The following is a 16246-nucleotide window of genomic DNA, read 5'->3' as shown; positions in this document are numbered from 1 at the left end:
ATTCTTTTTCAGCTTCTTCCCCTCCTTTCCCTCTCCCCTCTATTCCTCTCTTGGTCCCCCTTTCATTTGGAAAATATCTGTCTGCCTATTTCCTCCAATTTCTTATTTTGTTTCTTATATTTTGGGTTTCTCATATAAAAGAAACCATGCAACATTTAAGCTTATGTGTCTTATTTATTTTACTTAACATTAGAGTCTCAAGGAGCATCCATTTTCCTATGAATGACTCAAGTTTATCCTTCTTTATGTCAGAGTAGTGCTCCACAATTTCTTTATCCCTGCATCTGTTTATATAGGCTGCTTCAAAGGTTTAGTTATTGTGAGTTGTGCTGTTATAAACATGGGTAAGCATGTGTCACTGTTATCCAGTGTCTTTAACTCTTTTGGGATGATACCTAGAAGGGGAATTGCTAGGTGGAAAGGAGTTTCTAATAACACACTATTCTGAGAACTCACTCACCCCATGAGGCCAGCATTAATCCTTTCCCAGGGCGATGCTCTAGTGACTTAACCACCTCCCCAGACCTCACCTCTGAAAGGCTCTACCACCTCAGCATCACTGTGCTGAGGACAAACCTTCCAGCACACGAACTTCTGAGGATTTTGATTAAAATCTATCATGCTTGTTTACAGATCAGAGATACAGCAGAGCTTAAAATGCAGGCAACCCAGGCCTTCAGACCTGTGCCAGCTTCCACAACAAGGATTTGAGAACAAACTTGGGAACTGATAAAATCCAGGCCAGTCTGTCGGAGTCTTTGCCAGGCTTGTCTGTGTCCCCTTCCTTACACGTAATCACCAATACAGTGTCAGATGGTACTGTAGTACTAGCACCGGTTTTACCTGAGCCCGTGGTGGTCCTCAAAACTTTACAATGAAAAAACAATCTTAATTTCCCCCCATAATACCCCAACACTGGACACTGGGGAAGGCAGCATTTAATTCCTGAAGCTGTGATGTCTGTTGACTTCCTTTTCTTACTGTGAAATCAGCAAAGCAAATGATTTATCACATTTTTTACACACACTAAACCCAGAAACCCCGAAAAGAATCAGATTCTTCTGACCAAATTGTCTTGAAGTTATTAGTGGTTAATTCTGGGACAATGAAGAAGTTGCATGAACATTCAACATCAAACTGTAACCACTGCCAGACTGTGACCCAGTGAATCACTCCTGTTCACGTGGCTGCTGAAGTCAAGTGCAAGGAGAATGACTGGCAGCTCATGCCTACTCCTCAGAGAGAGCCTGGATGTGCGGAAGCCAAGAAAGGAGTTTCACAGCCAGAAAGTGTCTGTGGAACTGCTGCCTGGGGAGGGCTCGAAATGTGATCATTGACCCTTCAGGGTCTGTTTTGTGCCAGAGAATGAAGCTTCTGGGGCCTAGAGAATGGAGTGTCTCAGCTACTATAAGCTGATGGCAGAGGAATCAGGGCAGCTGGGTATGGTGGCATACACCTGTAGTCCCAGCACTTGGGAGGCTGAGGCAGGATGATCGCCATGAGTTTGAGTCCAGCCTGGGCTACATAGTGAGTTCAAGGCCAGCCTACACTACATAGCAAGACCTTGTCTAAAAAAAAAAAAAAAATCAGGACAAAGATTCCATGACATTCCCTTTCTCCTTCCAGATAGTTGAGCAAGTGTAAATGTGCCTCTTGTGACTGTCTTCATGACTGCGCCCCTCCTCAAACCCAATCCAGATGACTGAGGGGCAAGACCCACCTTCCCCACTCTGAGCATACATTTCACCATGAACTTCACTGCTGGCCACATTGTCTTTTGCCCAGGGAGTCATTTCTGTCTGCTCTGCAAAATAGAGCTCTGAGCTCAAGGGAACCCCCTCCTCAAGCCCCAGGAGCACAACAGCTTAGACAGGTGCAGGAAAGTGAGCTTGGACTTAAAGCTGAGCCCAAGGTCAGATCTTAGATACACTAAGTCTAAGCAATCACCCAACCTAGGAGTTGCTTCTATTTTTTATTCTGAAAAATTGGATAATGTTACTCATCTTGTGGGATTTTGGGGAATCTTAGATGTATATAATAGACATGAATCTATCACTAGATCATTTTTTTGACATTATTAAGATTTTTTAAAAATAAAGATTGTAAAAAAAATAAAAAATAAAAATTGTAACAATATAAGATCTGTCAACTGTTACTGTTAAAAAGTTTGTCCTAGAACTCAAGCTCTTCCTGGGGTAGTTTGCAATGACTTCTGCTTCCAGGAGAAGCAGCCTGCAGTGCATCCACCAGCTTTTCATCAGCTTACTTAAGTCCTGCTTTTACCTTTCCCTCAAAGTCTTTATTTGCCAAACCAGGAAGTCCTTTTCTGCTATTTGGTATTGGAGAGAGGTTATAGGACCATGAGTCTGGCTGCTGTGTGTGTGTTGAGTTCCTTTCTGATGTTAGAACCCTTAGGGTATGTGTATGTAGGGTGTGTGTGTGTGTGTGTGTGTGTGTCTGGGGGTGTGGTGAGGGCAAATTTTCTTGCCTTCCTAATTCTTTGCATTTACTAACATCAGACAGTTCAGCTCTTGTCTATCTTCATTAAATCATTCTAAAAATATTTTTAAAATATATTAAAAAATAATTGAGCTCCAACCATATGCTGATGGCAGTTCTAGGGTGCTGGGAAGATGCTGATAATCTTCAGTATAGTCGTGGTGAATTGACAGTCAAGAAGGGAGGTTGACTATTCAGCTGCAGTAGTGGAATGCAATAACATACACTTGTGTGGGGTCCTTCCGGGTGGACCCCAGCCCAGCTGAGTCCCCCTAACATTAGTTCTGAGTCTAGGGAAGTCCTTTTGGAAGGGAGGAGTGAGTTGAGATCTGGAGGAGAAGAACAAGTGGAGGAAGATACACAAAGAAGGGCTGAGGCAGCGGAAGGTAAGGCCTCCTCATAGCAGCACCAGAGCACAGTGGGAACATGGCCCCACGTAGCTGGGAGCCTGGAGAACCATGGCTCCATTGCTTCACCTCTCCAGGCCTCAATTTCCCCATCTAAAGAAACAGTAGTGACTCCAGGAGGTGCTCAGAGAATTAAAGGGAGGATGAGACTGCACCCAATAGGAAGGAAGCTCTCTATCAGTGTTTGCCAAATAGAAATAAATCAACCGATGGACAATTGAGTTTAACCTCAAGGATAAATTTTTCTTTTAAGAGCATTTTGTTCCCACTGTAAAAGCACATCATATTTTTTGCTAATGTTTGACATTTGTTTGTGTTCTAGACGCTTTCCTGAGCTCTGGATCTTTCTTCCTTCTGGAAATATTCTACTCCGGGTATTTATTTTTGAACAAAAGCACCTGCACGCCATGGACCTCATTGCATTGCTGAAGTCTCAGTTCCTGTGCCACTTGATCTTCTTCTATGTCTTCATCGCCTCGGGGCTGATTGTGAACATCATCCAGCTCTTCACACTGGTGCTCTGGCCCATTAACAAGCAACTGTTCCGGAAGATCAACTGCAGACTGTCTTATTGCATCTCCAGCCGTAAGAGCCTTGCCAACCTTCTTCTGCATGTAGCTCTTTGCTGCTGATGTGTGGCACCCTTGTGTACCCATTCACTAGGCTTTCATTCCATGCTAAGCTGCCTTTTGTTTTATTGTTGTTTGCTTTTTGTTTGAAATGTCTAGTTTGTTGTCACTCTTCAAAAATTGTTTTTTGAGTGAAAATGATAGCTCAAAATTCAGAAAGCACAAAGGGTATATAGTGAAAAGTAAATATGCATTCTACCATTGCTTCTCTAGTTTTCCTCTCCAGAAATGATTAATGATTTCTTAGTTACCTTTATAGAAATATGGTCTATGGCTCTTATGTGTGCACTTGTGTGCATATGAGTCTCTGTGCATGTGTGTAGATACCTAATACATACACATTGTTTTGCAGTGCTGGAGATTAAGTACACCTGTAATTTTAAAGCTAAATGGCAACATACTATATTGTTTCAACGCTTGCTTTTTTACAATTTTTTTCTTTTGAGGTAACTGTAGTTCTCATGTAGCTGTAAGAAACAGTACAGAGAAATCCTGAATAACCTTCATGCAGTTTCCCCTCAATGCTGACATCTGAAATAACTGGAGTACAATATTCCAAAAAGAAAAGTGACATTAATACAACCCACCAACCCTACTCAGATTTCTTCCCTTTTATATACTCTTGTGTGTGTGTGTGTGTGTGTGTGTGTGTGTGTGTTTGTGTGTGTATTTAAGCTAAGCTGTTTTAAACATGACTAATTTGACTGGGCTGGGTTTCAGCAATTGAAAAAGATGAATTGGTGTATTGTGATATCTAGAGATGCGTTTTATTGTTGCTGTTGATTGACCTCAAAGCTTATACCTATTCTTAAAAGTAGAAAACACACTGTATCATTAGCCATTATATATGTGAATATAAGTGTATTTTAAAATCTGAGCTCTTTTAAATTAAGCAATTAAAAAATTTTTGCTACCTTAGAGTATGTCAGATATCAGAGAGGATATCTCTCTGAAAACTTTTAAAAAGAAGCAATCAAATTTTAATTTGAATCAAAATAATACTTTATACAATTATGCAAATGGGTTACTGCTGATTCAATTGGTTCTTATTTTTAACTATATTTTTAATTTTTAATTGACATAATTATACACATTTATAGGTTTCAGTGTGACACTTCAATACATATATATATATTGAAGTAACGATCAGATCAGAGTGGCATGGCCATCATCTGAAAATTACTCCTTTGTGTTGGAAGTATTCAAAATCCTCTCTACAAGCTCTTTTGAAATATACAAGTAATTGTTGTCATTGTTATCCTACTGTGCTATAGAACATCGGAAGTTATTCCACCCCCACAACTGCATCCCTGTACCATTCTTTCTCTGTTCCCGCTCCCTTCCACTCTCTCAGTTTTAGTAACCACTAGTTGACAATTTACTTCTGTGAGATCAATGTTTTAGCTTCTACACATAAGTGATGAGAATATGTGGTATTTGTCTTTCTGTGCCTAGCTTATTACATTTAACATGTCACCAGTTCCATCCATGTTGCTGCAAATTGTAGTATCTTATTATTTCTAATGGCTGAATACTATTCCACTATGTATTTATATGTTTTCATCCATTCATCTGTCAGAGGGCACCTGGGTTGATTCCATCCATTTTTTAGCTATTGTGAATAGTGCTATGATAAACATGCAAGTACAAATGTCTCTTCAGCATACCGATTTTGTTTCCTTTGGATATATACCTAGTAGGAGGATTGCTGGATTATGTGGCAATTCTATTTCTAGCTTTTTGAGGAGCCTCCGTACTGTTTTCTGTAATGGCTATAGTAATTTAAGTTCCTACTGATACTATACTGACAGTTTCTCTGTCTCCTCACCTGCATTTATTTATTTATTTATTTATTATTTATTTGTCTCTTTGCTAATAACTTACTTGCCCTAACATATGGTCTAACCTAGAAAACATTTTATGTACTCATTAGTAGAATCTATATTCTGCAGATGTTGAATGAAATGTTCTATAAATGTCTGTTAGGACCATTTAGTCCATAGTGGAGTTTACCTCCAGTGTTTTGTTGGTTTGATCTTTACTTTTAGATCTAGTAATGCTTTCTTTATATTATTGAGAGCTCTAGTGATGGGTCCATATATATTTTCAATTTTTATTTTTTCTTACTGAATCAATGCAGTTTTCATTATTATAGCCTTCTTCATCTCTTTATGCAGTTTTTGACTTTATAGCTATTCTTGATTTCTTTTAGTTTCCTTTTGCTTAGTATATCTTTTTCAATGCTTTCAATTTCTGTATATGTATGTCTTTAATAATTAAATGAGTTTTGTTTAGGCAGCATATTATGGTGTCTTGTTTTTTATACATTTAGCCAGTTTAAAATCCTTTGAGAAGTTTAATCAATTTATATTGAAGGGTACTATTGATAAACAAATATATACTCTTGTTATTTTTTTCTAATTCTTTTGTAAATTCTTTGCTCCTTTCTTCCTCCCTTGTTCATCTTCGTGCTTTGGTGGTTTTCTGCATTGGTAAGGTTTGATTTTTCCCATTCTCTTTTATGTATCTGCTCTACTAGTGAGTTTTGTACTTTTGTGTGTTCTCGTGGTGACAGGTATCATCATCTTGCTTCTAATTAGGACTCCTTGAAGTATTTCTTGTATGGCCAGTCTGGTGGTGATGAATTTCTATAGTTTTTGCTTGTCTTGGAAAGACATATGACACCTTCAAGATTGCTTTTTGGTACTTTTGCTTTGTGATCCCTATCTCTTTGTGAAGTTTATCATTTAAAACATAAATTGCTTTCCTCATCATTGGATTACCTGTCTGTGTTCTCCTATATCTTACTGAGTTTTTTTATACTCATTTTGAATTCTTTTAAGGCAGTTCATTGATTTCCTTTGTGGTTGTTGCTAGAGAGTTGCTGTGTTTCTTTTGAGGTATCATATTACCTCACTTTTCCATGTTTCTTGTGCTCCTATATTGATACTTGCACATCAGATGGATCAGTTGCCAATTTTGTGGGGTGGTTTTCACAGTAAGAGACTTTCTTTTGGCCATGTGTACTAGAGTGTGGTCTGAGTAGGCTCTGCTGGCTTTGGTTCCAGGTTGGTACAGTAGTGGTTCATTAGTTGTAATGACTGCTGGTAATGTCAAAGGGTGTTGCAGTGGCCTAGGCTATAGGGATTTGTGGAATTGCTCCACCTGCTAGGATGCAGGTCAGTTATCTGGGATAGGTTCACCAACTGCTCTGAATACAGTGTGCCCTACTGTGGGTGTGGTGAGCCCATGTAGATGATAGGCAACTTGTGCAGATGGGTGGGTACATATTAGTGTGTGAGAGCCACAAGGGGTCTGGGCCACACTGATGGGCCCAATTAGGGTGACTATCACTGTGCCAGGTGCTTTTGCAGAGTTGTAGGTTGCCAGCCTGTTCAGGGCAGGCTTTCTGTCTGCTTCTTGGGTTTTAGTTAAGCCAAGCAGCTCAGGGAAAGTTGAGTGGCTGCTTCTTGGGCCACAGGATGGTGGGCAAGGCTTCCTGATTGCTTCCCAGGACATCAGTAGTTGAGCTTCCCGTGACAAGCTGCCTGGTTCCTCCTAAGGGCTAAGGGTGGGTGAGTAGGCCCACCTGTCCACTTCCCAGGGGTCTCTGTGGGCCAGGGCATTCAGAGTTGGCTGTCAGCTGCTTCCTGTGGTGTGGGAGGGTGGGCAGGGCCACCCAGCTGGTTCAGTGTTAGGCCAGCTGCCTTGCTGCTACACAGGACCTCAGTGGGCGGGTCTCAAGATGGCGCTGTGCAGCAGGAGCCTGGGAGGGCAGAGGATAGTGTGCTGCGCACTTTCTCCAGAGCAGTGTGGCAAAGTGGTAACTCAGCAGCTCCCACACAGGGCTTAGGGCCCACAGAAGAGCAGCAGGTGCTTCACGCATCTAGCATTAGTGAGGACTTGGGGGTGGACATGCTTACCCTTCCTTACTGAGCAAAGTCCCTCTTGCTTTAGGGATAATCACCACTGGAGAGGGAGATACTGGATGCTGTGTGCTTCCTTCCCTTCTTTAAGGCCATTGTGTGCCTCTGTGCTCCATGATATCCCTGCCACATCCCTGCTACATTCCCATGCTCTCCCTCTAGTGAAATAGCTGTTGGTTTTCTTGGTTTTTGGTCCTTTTTTGTTTTTTTTGTGCTGAGAAGCACATCAGCACCTTTAGTCAGCCATCTTGCAATCTCATTATCTTTTGTGTGCCTTATTCTGTGTGTGTGTGTATCTTATTCTTTAAACTTCAAAATACTAATTTGTAAGGAAAAAAAGTGACAGAAACATCTTAGACATATTGGCTTTTACCAACTCACCTACCTACAAATAGGTCTGATACTATTCCTGGTACGGTTTGAGTGCAAAACTTACTATGTCTTGTATTAGAGGGTTTTACAGGGCTTGAGAATATTCATAAAACTGTAAGGCTGAGCTATGATTGTCAGCAAATATCTTTAGTCCACCTGCCTGTCACTTATTGTGTACAAACATGCATCCAATCCAGTGTGCTAATGTACTTTTCTTCATCATGAGCATAACCTTGTTCTCCTAGTATGCAGCCATCTTTAGTGATATGGAAGGGTAAAAACTTGTCTGAATGGGACAGAGAAAGCAGGAGATGGAAGGGGAACAGTAGCTGTTTGAAGAAGAAGAGTTTGCATAATGAAGGGAGGGGAGATAACTGACTGAGATTAACCTTGCAATTATTAATGCCTTTTTTTACTCTGGCAGTAGGTTTCTATTTATACAGAATTAGATTTAACAAAGCAATGCTGGTTGCAGTTTTCACTGAAACCTGTATTTATATAATTTGCATTCACCTTGGGAAATTTCCAAAACCCATCAGTTTGCATTTTGGAAAATCACATATATTTGCATTGTCATAACCCCTATCCAAATTTCAAGCAGATGCTTAAATAGGCTTTCTCATTTTGAGTCAAAAAGTAAGAAATAAATTCGGGATCAGACTTCCTAAAGTACTATAGTTTGCTTTTGGTTGGTGCTAAAGAAATACTAAAGTTATATAGGATCATGTAGATATTTTTCTGAGGGTGTTTTGCCTACTCATTTGTAGTCAAAATTAAGATAGGTAACAAATTTAGGAAGCAAGATGAATGTTTGTCATCACAAATTAATTAAATTATTTAGAATAAATTCCAAATGAAACTCAAGAATTAACCACGCAAGAAAATTGGCATTTCAGGACAGGGTGCAGTGTAGGACAAGCAGTCCAACCTGCTGGAAGACCCACTGGCACCCCCATCCAGGGACCTACTACACTGCTCTGCTGGCTTCCCTAGCAGAAGCACCTCTGTCCATTCAGGAGTGGCTGATTCCTCTCTGTGCCTGCTTCCCCAGAAGCAGCTGGCTGTGGCTTCCAGTCCAGCAGTAGCAGACACATTTTGTAGGCATCTGAAGGAGGAAGGGAAGAGTTCTCTAAGGAGGATCAGTCCTGGTTCCCAGGAAAAGAGATTGTGTCCAGGGTGGGCATGGTCATGGGCACCTCCTTGTTCTGGGTCACTTCAAATTAGGAATTTTGCCCCATATTAAGTCTCTTCCCTGTCTGGTAGCTCAGCAGGCATGTGGTGGTAGAGCTGCTCTTTTCCCCTGTTTTTCCTTGCTGTCTGTGATGGACAGATTACCTTACACCCTGCTTGTTTTGTAAGACCAAGGGCCTTACCAAACGCTCCGAGGAGCTGACTATAGTGAAGCACACCCAGGGATCCCAGCGGTGCCTCCAGAATGTAAGACCAAGGCCTTACCAAATGCTCCAAGGAGCTGACTACAGCAAAGACCACCCGGGAAGGAACACACCGGCCATGTTGGGAAAACAGACCTTTATTAGTCTGGCCAGACGGCACTCCCGAAGCAAAATAGCTCAGAGAGGCAACTGGCTCAGAGTCCGAGGTTGTTTTATAGGGGGTTGAGGGGGGGGTTAACATGTGGATTTATGGAAAAAAAGAACAAAGGTTAGTGGCTCACTGTCACATGCTGATGGTCAGCAGACATCCTAACTAATAGTTACGACCACCCTGTTTACAGATTGTCCTATAGATACTGGGCCCTGGGACATTTGGATTTAGGGCAAACAGATGGCTGAGTAATCTCGCCCTATTACTGATTGTCCATTGTCCCGAGGCAAACACACTCCAACCATCAAATTTACAACAGAACCTAGGGGAGTAATTAACTTTTGAATCACACAGTCCCACATTCCCCACTGATTTTTTGTAATCTAAGTAATCTTACGCATCCATTGTATACAACAGCATGATAATAATAAGCAAATACATATGATTATAATGGCAAGAAATAGTTGTTTCAACCATTATAGATTGGGTAACCATGAAGTCAACCATTTGAATAAGTCCCCGCCATCTTTATCATGTACTTTTTGAGCCAGATCTTCTAATTGTTTTATCTCTTTCACAGGTATAGAACCATCCCATTGGCAAGGAAATATGGCAGTTGTTATATACAATTTTTTTTTTTGTTCTACATGGCAGGACATTTCTTTTAACCGTTTGATCTTTAAACATTTAGTTGTACAATTCTCATATACAGCACATTCAGTCTTATTTGACATGATCACTTTAGGCGTATACAATTTGACAGCATTTTTAGGCTTATGACATGTGACAGGTCCCAATTATAACTATCTATATAAGTAAGGTTTTTTTTTTTTGGAATATCTTTAAACAGAGTATAAGGCTGTATTGACTCTAAAGGGGTGCATACCGGGATAAGACAACTTCCTAATACATAATGGAAATTTACATCAACATTTAAACAGAATTCAGATAGATTAAGCGAGTTTGCCAATTGAATCCATATATTTTTTGTGTGATCTAACTCTCCTGAGGGCAATACTGTCAATGTCTTAGAAAATATTATCATGAAGGCAAAGCATATCCAACCTGCTCCAATCTTAGCTTTTGGTCGCCCGGTTGGCTGATAATCTTCCATTTGTCCTTTTTGATGTCCGCGGGGGGTCCTGGTTTTAGATGGTTGCGATGTATCCAGGCAGAATGTCCAGCCACCCTTACCACCAAGGGAGTTGACAGGACAACAGGAACCGGCCCTTTCCAACGAGGTTCCAGGGTCTTGGAATCAAACCTGCGAATAAAAACCAAATCTCCCGGCTTATAGGGTAAAGGTTATAAAGGTTTATCATTTGGACTAGTCATTTTCTTTCATAATGTCTCATGTAGCTCTGACTGAAGCTGATGAACTGCCTTTAAGGATTTAAGGAGCCGAAGGTGGGAAAACTTTTCCTTTAATTCTACATCTATTAATGGAATGATTGGGGGAGATCACCCATAAATAATCTGGAAAGGGGACAGATTGAGGGGAGGCTTGGGAGTACATCTTATTTGGAGGAGGGCAAAGGGGAGAAGCTCTACCCAACCTAGGTCAGTCTCCAAGCATAATTTAGTCAGAATCTCCTTTAAAGTCCTATTTGTTCTTTCTACCTGTCCTGAACTTTGAGGCCTATAGGCACAGTGTAGGTTCCACTTTATTCCAAGGATATTACTAATTAATTTAGATATCTTGGCCGTGAAGGCCGGACCATTGTCGGACCCCAGAGCCAAGGGCAAACCGAAACGGGGAACTATTTCTGTCAAAAGCTTTTTGACGGTTACTTCTGCTGTCTCCTTCTTAGTGCGGTATGCTTCTACATATCCTGAAAACGTATCTACAAAAACTAGCAGGTATTTGTACCCATACATGCCAGGCTTCATTTCAGTAAAGTCCAATTCCCAATGTTCTCCTGGAGTTAGTCCTCCTTGTCGGACCCCAGGGGGCCCGGTTACCCGATTAGCATTTACCTTGAGGCAGGTGGGGCATCGTCTCACCATGCCCTGGGACTTTTGAGCTAATCTCTCGCTGACGAAATGAGGTTGCAGGGCAGCCATCATCCTTTTCTCGCCGAGGTGAGTGGACTCGTAGTTCTCGCAGCAACGTATCTGCCACAGCGGCTGGAAGCACCATCTTTCCCTCTTTAGTCGTCCACCATCCATGCTCTCCTTGAGTCCAACATTTTCTGTTCATTTTTTTTATTTCTTTATCTGTGTATTCCGGTCTTTCTGGGAGCACCAGTGTGGGGAGTAGAACCATTTGTTTCCCCACTGATTTTTGGGCAGCTTGTTTGGCTGCCTGGTCAGCAGCATTATTACCAATTATTTCGGGGCTAAGCCCCTTTTGGTGCCCACGGCAGTGGATGATGGTGACCTCTCGAGGTAACCAGATTGCTTGTAGCAATGCCAATATCTCAGTCTTATTTTTTAAAGTCAAATCCTGTCCAAAGGTCAATTTGTCAGCCTCTCGGGTTAAAGCAGCTGTTGTTGTTATTGTCCTCAAACAAGTAGGCCACCCTCAGGCCACTGGGTTGAGCTTCTTTGAGAAGTATGTCACAGGCCGTTTCCATGGCCCAAAAGCTGAGTAATCACTCCCTTAGTTACCCCATTTTTTTTTTTTTTTTTGCCACATACAGGGTAAAGGGCTTGTTTAAGTCTGGCAATGCCAGGGCTGGTGCCAATGTAAGTGTAGTCTTAAGCAATTGAAATGCCTGCTGGCAAGCCTCAATCCATTGGAGGGGTGTATTTCCTCCCGCAGTGGCCTCATGCAGCAGTTTGGCAATCTCAGCAAAGCCAGGAATCCAAATTCTGCAATAGCCAACTGTCCCTAGGAACTCTTGTACCTGTTTCTTTGAACCTGGCTTCAGAATCTGGAGAATTGCAGATACTCTCGATTCTGCCAGCCTCCTTTTTCCCTTTTCAAGAATATAGCCCAAGTAAGTTACCTTGGTCTGGCAGAGTTGAGCTTTCTTCCAGGACACCCAATATCCCAGTTCCTGGAGGGCTTTCAGGAGGCCCTCGGTGGCTGCAATGCATTCCTTATCGTTTGAAGTCGCCACCAGGAGGTCATCAACATACTGAAGAATAGTCACCTGGGGAAACATTTTTCTTACCTCTTGCAGATCTTTGTTGAGAGCTTCCCGGAACAGAGTGGGGGAGTTTTTGAATCCCTGCGGCAGCCGGGTCCATGTCAGCTGTCCAGTGAGTCCAGTCTTTAGGTCAGTCCATTCGAAGGCAAAGAGAGGCTGGCTCACAGGAGCTACAGGCAGGCTGAAAAATGTATCTTTAAGGTCTAATACTGAGTACCGCATATGACCGGGAGGGATGAGACTTAACAGAGTATAGAGGTTTGGCACTGGTGGGTGAATGGTCTCCACCAGGCTGTTTACTTCCCGCAACTCCTGTACTGGTCTGAAGTCCGAGGTGCCAGGCTTCCTTACAGGAAGCAGGGGTGTATTCCAGGCTGACTGGCAAGGGACTAGGATGCCGGCTTTCTGGAGTCAGTGGATGTGTTTGGAGATCCCCACCTTGGCCTCGTCAATCTTCTTTGTCTACCAAGAGAATTCTATCTCTCTCTTTTTTTTTTTTTTTAGTCTCCTTTTCTCTCTTTCTTTTTAACTTTTTATAATCCCTCTTGTAATGGCCCTTTTCTTTGCAATATGTACATTGATCTTTTTCTAACAAGGGCCATATTTAACTTTTATCTTTTTTTTATTTTCTCTGTATTCCTTTCGGATAAAACTTCCATCTGTCAAGGCTGCAATGTTCACCCTTCTTATCTTTTTAGCCATTCTATCCTCAAAAGGATCCCTATTGTTAAACACCTTCATTGCCACACTCATCAACTTTTCCCTATTCTCTCCCTCAAATCCTTCCATCTGCTGCAGTTTCTTTCTAATATCTGGGGCCGACTGAGTAACAAAAGCCAAATTAATTGCCTGCCAATTTGCAGGGGCATCTGGGTCAATTGGATTATACGTACGATATGTTTCCAACAGACGCTCCAGAAAGGCAGAAGGGGATTTCTCAGGTCCTTGAAGGACCTTGTTTACCTTGTTCAAGTTGGCAGCTCCCCTCAGGCCGGCTAGGAGATGCTGATGATAGGTTTGGAGAGCTTCTCTCCCGCCCGAGGAATTAGCTCGCCACGGGGGACGGGGGGACGGAAGTTGCGCCTCAAGATGGGCTCGCTGTTGCTCATCGAGGGGGCCCTCTGTTCGCGTGTGGGAGGGGGAGGTCTTATAACAAGATCTAAGGGGTCAGGATCTTGTGAGAGCACTGGCTTGGGAGCCCGGGTTTTGGCCTCTTGGGGTTCCCTTGGGGCCATAACCAGAATGCGAGGAACAATGCTGCAACCATGCCGGAGGCTCTTGACAAGCCCGAATCCAGATATTTATATACGGAAACTGATCAGGATGGCTAGGGTGCCCAGTGACCCTTTTCCATACCGCCCTGCAAAGACTTGGGTCAAAAGTGCCCTCAGCTGGCCATCTGACTCCAATGGCTGGCCACTCCAATTGGCACAGGGAGCGAAGTTTTCGGCGAGAAAATTTAACCCTATATTCTTCCTCCTGCTCGGGGGGAAAAAGCCGATTTAAAATTAGTGAGAAAACAATCCAATGGGGTATTTTTGGAGCAGGATCCTCCCATCTCGGTCCTGATGGTTTGGAAAGAAATACAAAATTAAACACACAACAGACAGGACACTAACGCATGAATGACAAGACGAATAGGTGCCACAACGAAACTGAAATTAAACCTTCCCTTATTCCTCGTCAGGAACCTCGGGGTCAGGGGAGGCTTACCGGCCCGTCAGCCACCTCACTCCTGACAACAAACGGTTGCAACGGGCCAAAAACTTACCTCCGGAGGTTTTCTGAGGTCTGTGCCTGAGTCTCCTGCTGGATCCCGCCACAGAGTCTCGGCTGAACCGGGGTTCCTTACCCGGGCATCTCGCTGGGGCCTCCAAAATGTAAGACCAAGGGCCTTACCAAACGCTCCGAGGAGCTGACTATAGTGAAGCACACCCAGGGATCCCAGCGGTGCCTCCAGAATGTAAGGCCAAGGGCCTTACCAAATGCTCCAAGGAGCTGACTACAGCAAAGACCACCCGGGAAGGAACACACCGGCCATGTTGGGAAAACAGACCTTTATTAGTCTGGCCAGACGGCACTCCCGAAGCAAAATAGCTCAGAGAGGCAACTGGCTCAGAGTCCGAGGTTGTTTTATAGGGGGTTGAGGGGGGGGTTAACATGTGGATTTATGGAAAAAAAGAACAAAGGTTAGTGGCTCACTGTCACATGCTGATGGTCAGCAGACATCCTGACTAATAGTTACGACCACCCTGTTTACAGATTGTCCTATAGATACTGGGCCCTGGGACATTTGGATTTAGGGCAAACAGATGGCTGAGTAACCTCGCCCTATTACTGATTGTCCATTGTCCCGAGGCAAACACACTCCAACCATCAAATTTACAACAGAACCTAGGGGAGTAATTAACTTTTGAATCACACAGTCCCACAGTTTCACAGCTACCAAAGCCATGTAAAAAGAAGGTTTAGGAAGCTTTCTTGGTCCTGTGATTCCACAGGCTCCAGGTCATGCTAGTCAACAGCTTGAAGAGGAGAGACCTGTGGGGTTTCAATGTTCCATTCTGTTTAACTCTCCTCCTTTTCTGAGTTCAGATAAAAACTGTTTGTGGGGTTTAATTGTGTCTTTTAGCATATGAATCACTGAAAATCAGCAGTATTCATCACTTGCAGCTGATTTTCTAAGAAAAAGGGCAGAATAAATGATTTCCTTGAGATGCAGATCTGTGCATCACCCTGGTCACGTTTCACTAACAGCTATGTCATCGTCCCTTCCTACATTAAGTGTGTGATCAGAGCTTGGTGCTATAACACATGAGTGCAAGCAAAGTCACCAGCTCTGGCATGACGGAGCCTAAGTACCAAAGGCTATACTGATATCAATGACAAACAGAGACAAAGCACAGGAAAGACAATGTTAGTCTAGTGGCGAGGATCGATCTAATGAGTAAGAATTTGAAAACTTAATTGATGTGGCTGTCTTGTAGGGGTTGTTTGTCTTATTTTTGATTTTGGTTTTTTGCAGACAGGAACTGCCCAGTCAGGTGGGCTTAAGCTGCCTAGTGAGGAGGGCAAGGATGGAGCAAGCTACTATAAGGTGAAAAAAGGAAGACAGTTGTAAGTAGAGTGGAGGGTTGAATTTTATTACCTTCCTACTGTGCAGGTGTGCACATTAATCTCTAGGAAAAGATGGCAGAGTTTTTCTCTTTTAATGTCGTGAATTTAAAAAAACAAAAACAGAAAGATTAGGAGATATTTTTAATGTCAAGTTTAAACAAACAAACAAAAAGAAAAGTAGGGCCTAGGAAGGGCTACAGATGACAGTAATATTCTGGAAAGGACAGATAAACAAGACAAGTGGAGATTGCCCGGCCCTGACCTCCAGCTCTGGTGCCTTGCTTCTAAATTCACCACTGCTGTCCACCCATTCTGGGAGCATGAGCCCGCCCGACGCCTGGTGTTTCTGCCCCTGTTGCACAGTTCACACAGCTATCTGATTCACAGCTCCATGGAGTATCTTTCATGGGCAAGGCCACATTGGTGGGGGTCAGAATTTGAGGTAATGGGATGCAGACTATGACGTCCTGCCCACCTGCTTACCAGCTGGCTGTTGCACTGTAGGCAAGCCACAGAAACCCCAAGTCCAAATTACAGGACCCATCACGATGGCTGGCTGAAAAGGCAGAATGAAATGCTGTGGATGAAAGTGCTTTATAAATATTTAAAGTACATGCAGTTTGTGATGAAGGATCACACAGAAGTTGACGGAGCAT

The 16246-nt window shown here is 42.8% G+C and overlaps 1 protein-coding gene across 5 annotated transcripts in view; it reads left to right on the top strand.

Moving 5' to 3' along the window:
• Nucleotides 1-16246, top strand: part of Agpat4 (1-acylglycerol-3-phosphate O-acyltransferase 4) — a 139766-nt gene that overhangs the window by 28810 nt on the left and 94710 nt on the right. For all 5 annotated transcript variants that reach the window (XM_013067163.3, XM_004868991.3, XM_004868992.4 and 2 more), the window contains exon 2: nucleotides 3229-3491. In XM_013067163.3, coding sequence (XP_012922617.1) covers nucleotides 3229-3491 — 263 coding nt within the window. The remainder of the gene's footprint in view (nucleotides 1-3228; nucleotides 3492-16246) is intronic.

The sequence above is a fragment of the Heterocephalus glaber genome, unplaced genomic scaffold (assembly GCF_053883595.1).
Source record: "Heterocephalus glaber isolate CG9 unplaced genomic scaffold, H.glaber_assembly_v1.0 deba00001523, whole genome shotgun sequence".
NCBI classification, from domain to species: domain Eukaryota; kingdom Metazoa; phylum Chordata; class Mammalia; order Rodentia; family Bathyergidae; genus Heterocephalus; species Heterocephalus glaber.
This window is presented reverse-complemented; position numbering and strand designations above follow the sequence as displayed.